Source organism: Scyliorhinus torazame, chromosome 7, assembly GCF_047496885.1.
Source record: "Scyliorhinus torazame isolate Kashiwa2021f chromosome 7, sScyTor2.1, whole genome shotgun sequence".
Classification (NCBI taxonomy): domain Eukaryota; kingdom Metazoa; phylum Chordata; class Chondrichthyes; order Carcharhiniformes; family Scyliorhinidae; genus Scyliorhinus; species Scyliorhinus torazame.
In genome coordinates, this window is record NC_092713.1 from 30,408,521 (window position 1) to 30,424,965 (window position 16,445).

A 16,445-nucleotide genomic window follows, 5' to 3' on the forward strand; every position below is an offset into this window, starting at 1 on the left:
AAGGCGTGGGTGAGGGGGTTCATTGAGAGACTGCACATGGCAGACTTACCCTGGTCACACAAAGAAGGCCATCAATCTTTTTAACGGCACTTCTGTCCTGTCCTGTCCTGCACGGAGCTGGCACTTACTAAGGCTGCAAAGCCCTCCCAGGCGGGAGTGATCACGTTGCTGGCGGGCCGCTTTCTGGAATGCGAGTACAGGACGTCCCACCTTTGCTGCACAACATCCAGGAGTCTGTTCAGGGTTTTCTCTGAGAAATGTGGTGCTGGCTTCCTGGCAGCCACCCCCTCTAATGGATCTGGAACGTGTGCTGGGGAGGCGTTTATATGGAGCTCCCCAGTGATTTCAGTGATTAAGTTTCCTGGGGCAAGTGAATCAGCGGGAGGCTGTCAAAAGTGCAGCGTGATTCACATGGGGAAAAACTAAATGAGGCTCCAAATTTCGTGAGAAATCCTGCCGACGGCATCAAAATCTCCCCATTATATATATTAGTAACATTTTTACACGTTGATTCAGTTTACATTGATTATAATGTAATAAAATTTATGAGTTTGACTAAAGGTGAATCATAGTCATTATTATTTTTGTAGATTGTGAACAGGCATCCTCCTTTTGGAAACCAGATAAAAGAATCTGTCATTCATCTCCCAAAATATGAGCTCAGCGTTGAACAGGTGACCTCACCTTTGTAATTTATTTGTGCTGTAGGATTTATTTTACAATAAAATAGATGGCCAATGATACTTGCAAGAAACGCGTGATTTCTGAATACGATTGCATTTTGTAAAAATTTTAATTATGTATCATTTAAATTCTTTATATGAAGGAAGATTTTGATCATTTACTACTTACAATAAAATCATGTATTCTTTATGTATTTACAATATGTCGCAAATCTCAAAAGAAGTTGCTCCTATTGAGATTTCTTTAGCTGTGCTTCATTCATTTGAAATATTTTTGTTTTGAAGCTTACAAGATACCTTGATTCAATGGCAGAAATCATTGTGACAATTACTTTAACAAATTATGAGCAGCTTCGGAAAAAGAGAACAGCACCTGACAATCACCACACTTCACTAATCATAGGAGATGCAGACAATCAAGTTGTTTATAAACAGAAAATCACGCAAGTATCAAAATTTACTCGGGTGTACACTGCAGCATCTTCTGGACACATGCAAATTGAAATAGTGAATTTTTGAAGACTTATTTTTCATGTTTAAAATCTCAACCCTGTTTCTGCATTCAATCAACATGAGGAATTAAAACCACCTATTGTTTGCCAAGAACCACTCATAAACCTTCTGATATATATGCAATACTCCCATCAATTCCCATCCAAGCCACCTGTCTGGATTCCACATGTGTGTAAGACCCATTTTCTACATGGGTTTAAGTTTTAACCCCTTGTGTGGTGACATTAGTAACAAGGATTTGAAATTATTCATCTAATACAGACAAATTTCAATTTTTGGAATGACAGGCAACTCAGTACAGTATAGTATTTCCTCCTGAGCCTGAGGATGTCATTACAGGTTTATCAGGCAGCAGCAGGCTGCAGTGGGAGTGAATATGCCACGAGAGGACTATTAGTGTTGAAATTGTGGGAAAAGTCATTACTGATACCTAGATAGCTACAGAAAACGGCTTTGAACCTGCCCACAGGTCATGAAAAGATAACTCACATAAAATATTTTGATGATTACCTGCTCTTATGTTGACACTATTATTGTTTCTCTGCTGTTGAGTGATTACTGAACTGGATTGCCTAGTTTTGGTGTGAACGTGAGTCTCATATTTATTTTCTTAGCTGGGATACTTTGGGAGGAAACTACTGGAGGTGTTGGGGATCTCGCCTGCCAGCTGAAGAGCTGGAGTGTGACCCACGCTGCCTCTTTTTGGGAAGGCCTGCTGAACCACAAGCCAATCAAGCAGTGGCAAGATCACAGGCTGGCCTCTTCCTGGAATCAAGATCCCACGGTAGGAAGTCTCACCTACCGAGAGCTGCCAGCCAATCAGTGGGCACCAGTTCTTGTGCTCAGCAGCAATATAGGGGAGGCTGTGGCTGCTGCAGGAAAAACACCTACCAGAGTCCCAGGATCACAGGGCAACCCAGGCCACATGTAAGTAATGTGTTAATACCTGGGCTAATCCCAGTGGTTGGATGAAACCCTTATATGGCCATTAATTGGCCAGTTAAGGGGTTCAGTAGGCTGTGGGGCAGGAAGATTGACCATGGGCCTTGTCACCATGATGGGAAGGCAGTTGGAAGACTGGTGTAGACAGGGAGGTGGCAGGGTTTCACTATGCTGTTATCCCCCTTAATTACATGCCCTTCTCACCCCCAAGTTCACCACCAGCAGGAGCACAAATTACACCCACCCTGGTCCTGGAAGAGCTTAAAATGGGGAGGGGAAAGTGAGAAATTACTTCTAAGAATAAAACCAAAATTATTTTGTTTCCATGGAGGCCTATTGCAAATATCTATATCAATAACACCTGCAGCAGAACATAATATAATAATCTTTATTGTCACAAGTAGGCTTACATTTATACTGCAATGAGGTTATTGTGAAAAGCCCCTAGTCACCACATTCCAGCATCTGTTCAGGTACAAAGAACAACAAAGAACAAAGAAATGTACAGCACAGGAACAGGCCCTTCGGCCCTCCAAGCCCGTGCCGACCATGCTGCCCGACTAATCTACAATCTTCTACACTTCCTGGGTCCGTATCCCTCTATTCCCATCCTATTCATGTATTTGTCAAGATGCCCCTTAAATGTCACTATCGCCCCTGCTTCCACCACCTCCTCCGGTAGCGAGTTCCAGGCACCCACAACCCTCTGCGTAAAAAACTTGCCTCGTACATCTACTCTAAACCTTGCCCCTTTCAGCTTAAACCTATGCCCCCTAGTAATTGACCCCTCTACCCCGGGGAAAAGCCTCTGACTATCCACTCTGTCTATGCCTCTCATAATTTTGTAGACCTCTATCAAGTCGCCCCTCAACCTCCTTCGTTCCAGTGAGAACAAACCGAGTTTATTCAACCGCTCTTCATAGCTAATGCCCTCCATACCAGGCAACATTCTGGTAAATCTCTTCTGCACCCTCTCTAAAGCCTCCACATCCTTCTGGTAGTGTGGCGACCAGAATTGAACACTATACTCCAAGTGTGGCCTAACTAAGGTTCTATACAGCTGCAACATGACTTGCCAATTCTTATACTCAATGCCCCGGCCAATGAGGGCAAGCATGCCGTATGCCTTCTTGACTATCTTCTCCACCTGTGTTGCCCCTTTCAGTGACCTGTGGACCTGTACTCCTAGATCTCTTTGACTTTCAATACTCTTGAGGGTTTTACCATTCACTGTATATTCCCTACCTGCATTAGACCTTCCAAAATGCATTACCTCACATTTGTCCGGATTAAACTCCATCTGCCATCTCTCCGCCCAAGTCTCCAAACAATCTAAATCCTGCTGTATCCTCTGACAGTCCTCATCGCTATCCGCAATTCCACCAACCTTTGTGTCGTCTGCAAACTTACTAATCAGACCAGTTACATTTTCCTCCAAATCATTTATATATACTACAAACAGCAAAGGTCCCAGCACTGATCCCTGTGGAACACCACTGGTCACAGCCCTCCAATTAGAAAAGCATCCTTCCATTGCTACTCTCTGCCTTCTATGACCTAGCCAGATCTGTATCCACCTTGCCAGCTCACCCCTGATCCCGTGTGACTTCACCTTTTGTACTAGTCTACCATGAGGGACCTTGTCAAAGGCCTTACTGAAGTCCATATAGACAACATCCACTGCCCTACCTGCATCAATCATCTTAGTGACCTCCTCGAAAAACTCTATCAAGTTAGTGAGACACGACATCCCCTTCACAAAACCATGCTGCCTCTCACTAATACGTCCAGTTGCTTCCAAATGGGAGTAGATCCTGTCTCGAAGAATCCTCTCCAGTAATTTCCCTACCACTGAAGTAAGGCTCACCAGCCTGTAGTTCCCTGGATTATTCTTGCTACCCTTCTTAAACAGAGGAACAACATTGACTATTCTCCAGTCCTCCGGGACATCACCTGAAGACAGTGAGGATCCAAAGATTTCTGTCAAGGCCTCAGCAATTTCCTCTCCAGCCTCCTTCAGTATTCTGGGGTAGATCACATCAGGCGCTGGGGACTTATCTACCTCATTCCCCAATACCAGGTCCAGTACCGCCCCTTCCCTAGTTTAACTGTCCACATATTGTTTTAAGAAGCCCTCCTGGATGCTCCTTACAAACTCCGCCCCGTCTAAGCCCCTGGCACTAAGTGAGTCCCAGTCAATATTGGGGAAGTTGAAGTCTCCCATCACCACAACCCTGTTGTTTTTACTCTTTTCCAAAATCTGTCTACCTATCTGCTCCTCTATCTCCCGCTGGCTGTTGGGAGGCCTGTAGTAAACCCCCAACATTGTGACTGCCCCCTTCTTATTCCTGATCTCTACCTATATAGCCTCACTGCCCTCTGAGGTGTCCTCCCGCAGTACAGCTGTGATATTCTCCCTAACCAGTAGCGCAACTCCGCCACCCCTTTTACATCCCCCTCTATCCCGCCTGAAACATCTAAATCCTGGAACGTTTAGCTGCCAATCCTGCCCTTCCCTCAACCAGGTCTCTGTAATGGCAACAACATCATAGTTCCAAGTACTAATCCAAGCTCTAAGTTCATCTGCCTTACCCGTAATACTTCTTGCATTAAAACATATGCACTTCAGGCCACCAGACCCGCTGTGTTCAGCAACTTCTCCCTGTCTGCTCTGCCTCAGAGCCCCACTGTCCCTATTCCCTAGTTCTCCCTCAATGCTCTCACCTTCTGACCTATTGCTCCCGTGCCCACCCCCCTGCCATACTAGTTTAAACCCTCCCGTGTGACACTAGAAAACCTCGCGGCCAGGATATTTATGCCTCTCCAGTTTAGATGCAACCCGTCCTTCTTATGTAGGTCACACCTGCCCCGGAAGAGCTCCCAGTGGTCCAGATAACGGAAACCCTCCCTCCTACACCAGCTGTTTAGCCACGTGTTTAGCTGCTCTATCTTCCTATTTCTAGCCTCACTGGCACGTGGCACAGGGAGTAATCCCGAGATTACAACCCTAGAGGTCCTGTCTTTTAACTTTCTGCCTAGCTCCCTGATCTCCTGCTGCAAGACCTCATGCCCCTTCCTGCCTATGTCGTTAGTACCAATATGTACAACGACCTCTGCCTGTTTGCCCTCCCCCTTCAGGATGCCCTCTACCCGTTCGGAGACATCCTGGACCCTGGCACCAGGGAGGCAACATACCATCCTGGAGTCTCTTTCACGTCCACAGAAGCGCCTATCTGTGCCCCTGACTATAGAGTCCCCTATTACTATTGCTCTTCCGCGCTTTGACCTTCCCTTCTGAACATCAGAGCCAGCCGTGGTGCCACTGCTCTGGCTGCTGCTGTTTTCCCCTGATAGGCTATCCCCCCCGACTGTATCCAAAGGGGTATACTTGTTCGAGAGGGGGACAACCACAGGGGATTCCTGCACTGACTGCCTGCCCTTTCTGGTGGTCACCCATTTCTCTGCCTGCACCTTGGGTGTGACCACATTTATATAACTGCGATCTATGACGCTTTCCGCCACCTGCATGCTCCTAAGTGCATCCAATTGCTGCTCCAACCGAACCATGCGGTCTGTGAGGAGCTCCAGTTGGGTGCACTTTCTGCAGATGAAGCCATCCGGGAGGCTGGAAGCCTCCCGGACCTGCCACATCTCACAGTCAGAGCACTGAGGGAGAATTCAGAATGTCCAATTCACCTAACAGCACGTCTTTCGGGACTTGTGGGAGGAAACCGGAGCACCCAGAGGAAACCCACGCAGACACAGGGAGAATGTGCAGACTCCACACAAACAGTGACCCAAGCCGGGAATCAAACCTGGGACCCTGAAGCTGTGAAGTAACAGTGCTACCCACTGTGCTACCGTGCCGCCCACATATTGATGGGGTACCTCCAACATGATCCAAACCAGAAGTGCAATCCAATTTCTTGGGCCGGGAATACATTTAGTTTGCAAGCGATAAGTTGCCCTGCAGAATGGGAAATTCTGCCAGTACTGCAGTGCAATCAGAAGAGCTGGGAACGCTGCTAAAGTGGCAGAAGCATTCCAAATATCATAACTGATGTGCTAATGAAGGCATTGGAGAAGACTGGGATTTTTGCAGATAAATTCTATGGTGGAGTAGCATGCAGGCACCCTACAGGCACTCTCTTTTTGAGCACTTCACACTACTTCCCGGGGCTTGACCACTGTATTCCTGAGGGTCCAGGCTCAAATCGTAGTTCGCACTGTTGCTTCACAGCGCCAGTGAGCCGGGTTTGATTCCTGGCTTGGGTCACTGGTTGCGCGGAGTCTGCACATTCTCCTGTGTCTGTGTGGGTTTCCTCCCACAAGTCCCGAAAGACGTGGTGTTAGGTGAATTGTACATTCTGAATTCTCCCTCTGTGTACCCGAACAGACGCCGGAATGTGGCGACTGGGGGATTTTCACAGTAACTTCATTGCAGTGTTAATGTAAGCCTATTTGTGACATGTGGTGAACCACTGTAATAGGAGATGTAAGGTAGGACCTGCACTACAGGTTCGCCGATAGCTCCTGCCGGCTGGCTCTGTGGAAGCACTGCCCCAAGGCCCTCAAACGCTGCCTGGGGTTCTTTTCCTACTACGCTCCGTGGGTCCCAAACTATGCGGACAAGGCCCGCCCACGCATTCAGTCCACCCAATTCCCCCTCGCGGCCGAGGCACAACACGCTTTCGCCCGCATCAGAGCAGACATCGCCAAGGCCGGGATGCGCGCAGTGGACAAGTCACTGCCTTTCCAAGTAGAAAGCGACGCTTCAGACGTCGCCCTTGCCGCCACTCTAAACCAGGCAGGCAGACCCGTGGCATTCTTTTCCCGCACCCTTCACGCCTCTGAAATCCGACACTCATCCGTCGAAAAGGAGGCCCAAGCTATCGTTGAAACTGTGCAGCATTTGAGGCATTACCTGGCCGTTAAGAGATTCACTCTCCTTACGGACCAACGGTCGGTAGCCTTCATGTTCAATAACACACAGCGGGGCAAGATCAAAAATGATAAAATCTTGCGGTGGAGAATCGAGCTCTCCACCTATAATTACGAGATCTTGTATCGCCCCAGTAAACTCAATGAGCCCCCAGACGCCCTCTTCCGAGGTACATGTGCCAGCGCACAAGTGGACCAACTCCGGGCCCTACACGACAGCCTTTGTCACCCAGGGGTCACTCGATTGTACCATCTGGTCAAAGATTGCAATCTGCCCTACTCCGTCGAGGAAGTAAGGACAGTCACCAGGGACTGCCAGGTCTGTGCGGAGTACAAGCCGCACTTCTACCGGCCAGACCATACGCGCCTGGTGAAGGCTTCCCGCTCCTTTGAACGCCTCAGCGTGGATTTCAAAGGGCCCCTCCCCTCCACCAACCGTAACACGTACATTCTCAGTGTGGTCGATGAGTACTCCAGATTCTCCTTTGCCATCCCATGCCCCGATATGACGTCTGCCACCGTCATCAAGGCCCTCAGCACCATCTTCGCTCTGTTCAGTATTCCCGCCTACATCCACAGTGACAGGGGATCCTCATTCATGAGCGATGAGCTGCGTCCGTTCCTGCTCAGCAGGGGTATAGCCTCCAGCAGGACGACCAGCTACAACCCTCGGGGAAATGGGCAAGTAGAACGGGAGAATGGGAAGGTTGGGAGGGGCATCCAGCTGGCCCTACGGTCCAGGAACCTCCCGGCCTCTTGCTGGCAGGAGATCCTCCCTGATGCTCTACACTCCATCCGGTCACTACTGTGCACCGCCACCAACATCACACCCCATGAACGTGTTTTTACCTTCCCCAGGAAGTCCACATCCGGGGTGTCGCTCCCGACTTGGCTCGCTGCTCCAGGACCGGTTCTTCTCCGTGGCCACGTCTGAGTCCACAAGGCGGACCCCTTGGTGGACAGGGTTCACCTGCTCCACGCCAACCCTCAATATGCCTACGATGTGTTCCCCGACGGCCGCCAAGATACTGTCTCACGCAGGGACCTGGCACCGTCAGGTTCCACCCCAACACACACCCCCACCTCCCACCGCGCCGCCAATATTGACCCCACCAGAGCAACCCTACCTCCCCTTTTCCACACAAGAGGACAAAGAGGACTTCTGCACGCTCCCGGAATTCCCCGATGACTGGCCAGCATCAGCACCGCCACCACCGCCATCGGTGCCACCTCCACCACCGCCAGCACCGACTTTGCCACCACCATTACGCCGCTCCCAACGAAGCACCAAAGCACCGGACCGGCTGAACCATTGACGGACTCCGGACCGTCAACATGGACTTTTCTTTCCCTACCACTGTACATAATTGCACTAATTGTATATAGTTTCACGTCACCCCCACCGGACTCATTTTTAACAGGGGGTGAATGTGGTGAACCACTGTAATAGGAGATGTAAGGTAGGACCTGCACTACAGGTTCGCCGGTAGCTCCTGCCGGCTGGCTCCGCCCACGGAGAACTGTATAAATATGCATGACCTCCAGTGCCCTGCCATCTCGCCAGCTGCAGCAGGAGGCCACGCATCTGACTGTAATAAAGCCACAGTTGTACCCAACTTTAGTCTTTGTACAATTGATCGTGCATCATGACAATAATAAAGATTATTAAGATTATTATTATTTGTATGCAGCTGGTAGGGAAAGAGCAGCTGGTGCAGTTCCAGGATGGGAAAATAAATAGTCAGGCATTGAGATAGCAGTGGGCCTCATATTCCTTTAGTATGTGCTGTAGACTTACCCAATTTCAAGTGGAATCACAGAGGAGAATCTAAAGTTCAAAAATGAAACAAATAATCATCCTGATCTGTATGCCTAAGTACCACATTGAGTGGCCCCTTACCAAGTAAGCCACCAGGGTGCTGATCCTGATTTTCTTTTAAATAGGGATTCAGCTTTGCTGAGATCAGGAAGCTGGACAAAGAAAATTGAAGTTAAAAGAGCCATCAAAGGTGAAGAATTAAGTGTTAATCTTATCAGTTCTGAATATGGTAAGTCAGACTAATGTTGTAAAAGTGTAGTTTTTAATAATCTACATTTTAAGAAAAGCACCAGACTCTGTAAGAGAGTTTTCAGCAGCTGTGATTTTTGTTCATCTGTTAAAAATGAGTTATTTTTTAAATACAATACCCACCATTATGAATCATTATTTGGAGCAGAATTCTGGCATTGTACATTGCTACCTAGAGTCATTCATTTTCTCCAACTAATCTTCAGATCAATTATTCCTTTGTTTTGCTGTTTTAAATTACTGGCACAGCATGGTTCCTTGCACAAGTTTTTAATATGCATTCTTTTTGACTGGAGTAGTTTGCAGTCTGCAGAAATTTAAAGATTAAAACCTCCATAAGCAGCAAAGTAAATTCAGGATATAAAAGAACAGGAACTTGTATTTCTATAGAGCTTTTCACAACCTTAGGACTGCCCTAAACATTTGCCAATTAAGTACTTTTGAAGTGTAGTCATTGTTGTAATTCAGAAAATGAGCACCAAACTCCCACAAACAGCAATATGATAATGACCAGATAGAATCCATTTTTTGTGACGTTGATTAGGGATAAATAATGGCCAGGAGACTCCCGGGATAACTTCCTTACTCTTTAAAAAAAAAATAGGGCCAGGGGATCTTTAACATTGTCATGTGAGATTACCTTTAAGAAATGGGTGTTTATAAATGGGTGTGTATATAAATATCTGTAGTGAGAGTACCTTTAAGAAATGGGTATTTACTACTGCAGTGATGTTAGAGTGTGGGTGGAGCAGGGCTGTCTGTCAGCTTTTTACTTTCATTTTTGAGCAGGCTGCAGGGTGTGTTTTAGTTTCATTTTCAGTGTTGGAGCTGAAGCCAGACAGAGCAGGTGTACTGTTGATATCTCTGCCATGAAAAGACTGTCTCTTGATCATTTGGTGAATTCAGAATTATAAATGTTCTGAGTAGTGACTTTAACCTAACATGCTTCTGTTAAAGGTTATGGTTTTGTAAGTCTTCTGGATGTTAAAAGGACAGTGTATGCATTACTTAGTGTTGTATTCTGTGGGGGTTGTATTTGAATTGAAGGTTGCTAAGATGTTCACTGTATGTTTTTAAAAGGTTAACTTGAGTTCATAGAATAAACATTGTTTTGCTTTAAAAAATACTTTTCCATTTTTGCTGTACCACACCTGTAGAGTGGGCCGTGTGCTCCCCATACTACAATCTATTGAAAGTTGTGGGTCAGGTGAACTCCATGATACACTTTGGGGTTCTCCAAACCCTGACCCATAACAAATTGGGGGCTCGCCTGGGAAAAAAGTCTATCTGTTGGATTGGCTTAGTGAACTTAAAGACAGTGAGGGGTGAGCATTTTGTGGTTGCTTATCAGGTGTGGTATTCTAGTTTAAGTGGGGAGTGTGTTGTGGACAATGGCTCTTTCAGAGGCTCTGAAGGTTTTGGGGGTGGAGACGGTCACACGCATTAACTTACGGACAGAGACTAAAAGCAGACAGTTAGATTTGGCAAAAACATTGCAGTTAACATTACCTGACAAAATGCGAAAAGATGAGGTAATTATGGCAGTGGCTAAGCATTTAAAGTTACCTGAGATACAGTTTGACTCATTGGAAATGGCAAAAATTCAGTTACAAATTAAACAAATGGAACATGAGAAAGACTTAAAGCAGCTTGAATACGAAAGAGAGGAAAAAGAGAGAGAGAGGAAAAAGAAAAGGAGAGAGAAGAAAGGAGAAAAGAAAGAATAACCCTCGCAGAACAAAAAGAAAGGGAAACGGAGATGCAGATCAGGGAAAAAGATAAAGAGAGAGAGTTTGAACTTCAGGAAATGGCCACGAAACATGACAGTCAGTTAAAATTGGCAGATGTAAAGGGCAATGTACAGTTTGAGGATAGTGAGAAAGAGCGTCAAAGACAGAATTAAGACAGAATTTAACTGAGTGTGTTATCAAAGAGCCTTTGCAAAAGGAGTCAGAATGGAAGCATTGTGGATAGCACAATTGCTTCACAGCTCCAGGGTCCCAGGTTCGATTCCGACTTGGATCACTGTCTGTGCGGAGTCTGCACATCCTCCCCGTGTGTGCGTGGGTTTCCTCCGGGTGCTCCGGTTTCCTCCCACAGTCCAAAGATGTGCAGGTTAGGTGGATTGGCCATGATAAATTGCCCTTAGTGTCCAAAATTGCCCTTCGTGTTTGGGGGGGGGGGGTTATTGGGTTATGGGGTCAGGGTGGAGGTGTTGACCTTGGGTAGGGTGCTCTTTCCAGGAGCCGGTGCAGACTCGATGGGCCGAATGGCCTCCTTCTGCACTGTAAATTCTATGATAAATTCTATGAAAGAAAACTCCACTGGTCAGAGTCATACCTAGCATAAAGGAAGTGGTTGTTCAATGCAATCATCTCAGTCCAGAATGCCGCTGCAGGATTTCCTCAGGGAGGTTTCCTTGGCCAAACCATATTCGGCTCCTTTAATTACTTCCCTCCATCGTAAGGTCTGAAGTGGGGATGTTCACTGATGATTACAGTGTTCAGTACCATTCGTGATTCTACAATACCGAAGCAGTCCATGTCCATAGAGCTGGACCACATTTAGGATTGGACTGATAAGTGGTAAGCCACACAAAAGCCAGTCAATGATCACCTCCAACAAGAGAAAACCTAACCATCACCCCTTGATGTTTAGCAGCATTGCTATTGCTGAAGACCCCCCACCACCATCGACATCCTGGGAGTTACCATTGACCAGAAAATGAACTGTACCAGCCATATAAATACTGTGTCTTCAAGAGCAAGTCAGATGCAGGAAATTCTGAAGTGAGTAACTCACCTTTGACTCCTCAAAGCCTGAACATTGTCTACAAGGCACCTGGATGAGTACAGCTCAAACAACACTCAACAAGCTTAACACTGTCAAAGACAAAGCACCTGCTTCATTTGCACCCAATCCACCACCTTAAGCATTTGCTTCCTCCATTACCAAAGCACAGTTGGAGCAGTGTGAATCAGATAAGATACACTGCAGCAACCTCACCAAGACTTATTCGACAGCATCTTCCAAACCCATGACCTCCACCACCTCAAAGGACAAGGGCAGCAAATGCGTGGGAACCCTATCACCTGAAACCAAGCCTGCGAGGTGGACATCAAAGTCTGCCTGGAGCACTGACCGCCTGGTCTGCTGTCACAAGACTACCTCCAGACTTCTAGCCTAGTCTCCAATGCCTCTGAAAGCTCAGAGTCTCCAGTTTGCACTTGACAATTGATCTTCGTGAATTTTTAAGGCACCGCAATTGGCTACTGCTACTTGTTTAGCATTGATAGCTCTGCAACCACCTCCCCACTCCACCTCTCAGAAAATGGCCTGGTTGTTGGATGGTGCCACATCAGACAGTGGCATTCTGTTCCACGGCTACTCGCCTCTGCACTCACCTCCCATTCTCCTGTTGAATGATCTTTGGACCAGAACATAAGCTTGCCACGCTGTTGGGACCCAATCCACATTCCTAGATCAGGGGTCATTATATATGCAAGGCAAATTCCCAGTGACACCAGCTGTGGCACAAGAGGAGAGGAGGCCATTTAAAGGGAGAAATGTGAGGAGTCGTTCTTTTGGCCTCAAACTAAACTGAGCCATGAGAAACATAAAGGCGGGGATTTTGCAGCAGTGACATGGCAAAACTGTTGATATTTGTTGACAGCAATTACTAGAGTCTGCTCATTTTGCTGTCAGTGAGACTACGTTTCTCAAAAAAGTGTGTACTGCACAGACCTCAACCAAATTGAAATCACCAAACTGACATAAATTTTCCTTTAAGTTATTAGGCTCTCCCTATAAAATTCCCTTAAAAATTTTATCTTGTTGAATGAGGTGTAACTTGTTTTTAAAAGGCATACCAAGTTCAAAATTATGACTGTAAAACCTCTCTGGTCCTGAAAACAAATTTAATATTTGTGGAATTTCACCTGATTCTCCATTGTGTTAAAAAAAATCCACATTTTAAAAATAATACTTGTAAAATTTATTTTTAATATTTCATTTTCAACTTAATCCCATCTGTACGTCCCAATCATTTATTTCACCCTTTGTAAATTTTTATGAAATGTGAAAGGTAATCAATACATTTTGCTTCTTGATTGGAAAACAAAATGGGAAGTCAAATGGTTAAGAAGCAAAATGTTATTTCCATCAACTGGAGGCAGATCCTGTGCATTCCACGTGGTGCTTCTTCGCTTATTTTATTTGTGCTCAACAGAATGGCCAAATATAGGTAAGCTCAGTTTGCAAACCGAGCTTTGATTTTCAGCAAAACGTAGCAGGCACTGTGTTGGCAAGTGTAAAAAAAAATAATCCTACTATCGTCAGGGGTATGAACCAGATGTAATATGAACTACCCATTTTCTGCTCCAGTTCTGCCAAATTGATAGAAATAAAGTACATGAACAGACAGGGAAAAAACATCAGGACTGATTTTATTTGCTCCTGAGACAGGAGCACAGAGTGGTCAAGTTCTCAAATCCACAAACCCAACTCGGGAGAAAGACCATCGGATTTTCGTTTGAGGTGTGTTGTCGCGGGGTTACTGAGTGCTGCAGATATTAACAGGAGTCAGGCCTGTCACCCCGTACACAATGCCACAGGGCTGCCGGGTGTGGAGGTGAGCAGTGTGAAAGATCCGCCTCAGTTCTCTGAGACTTCATCTCAGTTGTAAAAAATACAATAAAGCCAAAAACAGCTCTCACACCCCCTCTGCCCCCATGCACTCCTCACACCCAATCTATGCCATCTCATGCCCCCCCACCCACCATATCGTCCATGCCCAATCTTGTTCCCTCCTTCTACCCAATGGTCACTCATATCCTCCATTCCAACCTATAGACCTCTACCCACCCCCAATGGCACTTTCTAGTCCAACCCCATGCCCCCCCCCCCAGCCACCATCTTTTGTCCTTACACACCCCATACTGAGTCGTCCAGTATCCACTATGAACAGACATTAGGAGCCATTCTGTGATTAAATAGAATAAAGTTCTCAGTGTTCATTGGTAACTTCACTATTTAAAAAATACTCGATTGGTTAAAAACCTATTTGATATATTTGAATTCAATCAAGTACTTAATCCCTTAATCAAATCCACATTCATATTAATTGGCCCACCTCAAAGATTTAGAGCTGTCAATAAAACTTTGAATTTACAAGCCCCACTCCTCCCTCACTGCTTTCCTCTCGTGCCCTGATAATGTTAGGTTGTGGAATCAGTCATGAAGCATTAATCCTACTTTGCAAGCCCTCCGTGTCATTCCAAACATCACAGTAGACTGTTTTGTTTTCATTTAAAGAGATTGTGCACTTAAATGCCTTGACAGTTTGACAGTTCCAATGCGATTATCCACTTTTTACACACATTCATGTCTACTTTTATTATTCCCAAAGGGTACCCTATGTCTCCAAATGGCTCCAGCAGCTTCAGACCTTAAAGCCCACATGTTCTGTATTGCACACCCTACTAATGAAACTTGGATGTGTTTAAAGGCCACTGTAGTTTTACATATGCAACTGCCTCCATGAACCACAGATGTACAACTACAACCCTCCGCACCTTTCCCCTCACCCCACCCCATTCCCCCTGGTAAAAATGGTGTGTGCCAGGTTTGGGGGTGGGACTTCCAGAACCAGGGCTCCAGTGCCAATGTGGCTAATTCAGAGACTTCTTCCTTTCCGATGAACTATCAGGCCCCAGATTAATTGTTTAATTCAACAACACAATTTTGTTTTTGGAAAATGTTTTTACTATAATTTTTAGCAATTTATATACAAAAGATACAATAACATTGATTAACAATTAAACAGTAAGAATCCCCTCCCCCACCCCAGCCTTCCCCTGCAACAGTCTAACTTAGTTACTAAGTCCCACGCACCCACTCTCTTCCCCCCCCCCATCATCCCAACAGCTAACAGTAACCAGCTCTTTAAAGTACATTATAAGCAGTCGCCATCTACAGTAAAACCCTTACACTGACCCTCTCAGGGGTAAACTTAACCTTCTTGAGGTGCAAAACTCTGTCAAGTCACCCAGCTACGCCGAGGCGATTGGCGGTGCAGTCGACTTCCAACCTAAGAAGATCCATCTGCCCCGCTCCCAGCTGGTGCTCCGGCATAACCAAAATCAAAAAAATTGCCCCTTGGCCAAGGTTCCAACCCAGTGTTCAGGATTGCTGACATAGTCTCAATAAAAGGACCTCCAGAAGCCCACTAGCTTTGAGGATGACCAGAACATGTGCGCATGGTGTGCCGGGCCCTCTGAACACATCTATCATCCACCCTTCCGAAAACCGACTCATTCTAGCTTTTGTGAGATGAGCTCGGAACACCACTTTTAGCTGGATGAGACTGAGCCTCGCCACAGGACGAGGTCAAGCCACCCTCTATTGTTCCCCTCTGTTGTTTGCATTTGCAATAGAGCCAGTAGCCATGGCCCTGAGGTCCTCGAAAGTATGGGAAGGAATAGTTAAAGAAGGGGTGGAGGTCAAAGTCTCGCTATATGCCGATGATTTAATATATATGAGGTGTTAATGGGTAAGATGAAGGGGATCTTGCAGCGTTTGAGGTCTATTATGGCTATAAGCTAAATATAGGAAAGGGCGATAATTTTGTGGTTGGGGTACCGAGGTGGAGAAGGGGGCTCAGGGGAGAATCGTTCCGGCTAGCAGTCAGTCATTTTCGGTATTGGGTCCAGATAGCAAGCACTGGGGGATACTCCAGAGGTTGAATTATATAAGTCTGGTAGAGAAGATCAAGGTGGACCTGCAAAGATGGAATGGTCCCCCAATGTCCCTGGTGGGCCAAATGCAATCGGTTAAGATGAATATCTTGCTGAGATTTTAATTTTATTCCAGTGCCTTCTGATATTCTTGCCCAAGGCGTTTCTTAGAGAGATTGACCGGCTGGTGACTGGGTTTATTTGGGTAGGTAAAGGCCTGAGGATTAGGAGAATGGTGCTCAAGAGGGAGAGACAAGTAGGGGGCTTGGCCTTACCAAACTTTCAATACTACTGCTGAGCGGTTATTGCTGAAAAGGTGCTAGAGTGGTGCGGGGATTCGGAAGAGCTTTGGGTCTGGGTGGAAGCAGGGTCTGTGAGGGGAGCAAGCCTGGCAGCATTGGTAATGGCTCCGTTACCCATGGTGCCGAAGAAATATTCGGCTAACCCGGTGGTAGTGGCCACTTTTAAAATTTGGAGGCAACTCCGCCAACATTTTAATTTGATGGCTGCCTCAAGGCTAACCCTCATCTGTGGGAACCAGCTATTCAAGCCTGCTAGGTCGGG

The 16,445-nt window shown here is 46.2% G+C and overlaps 1 protein-coding gene across 1 annotated transcript in view; it reads left to right on the forward strand.

Annotated features, from left to right (window-relative positions):
- Positions 1-16,445, forward strand: part of hfm1 (helicase for meiosis 1) — a 367,785-nt gene that overhangs the window by 343,197 nt on the left and 8,143 nt on the right. The window contains exons 28-30 of the mRNA XM_072512843.1: positions 591-674; positions 969-1,126; positions 9,024-9,127. Of these exons, the coding sequence (XP_072368944.1) occupies positions 591-674; positions 969-1,126; positions 9,024-9,127 (346 nt within the window). The remainder of the gene's footprint in view (positions 1-590; positions 675-968; positions 1,127-9,023; positions 9,128-16,445) is intronic.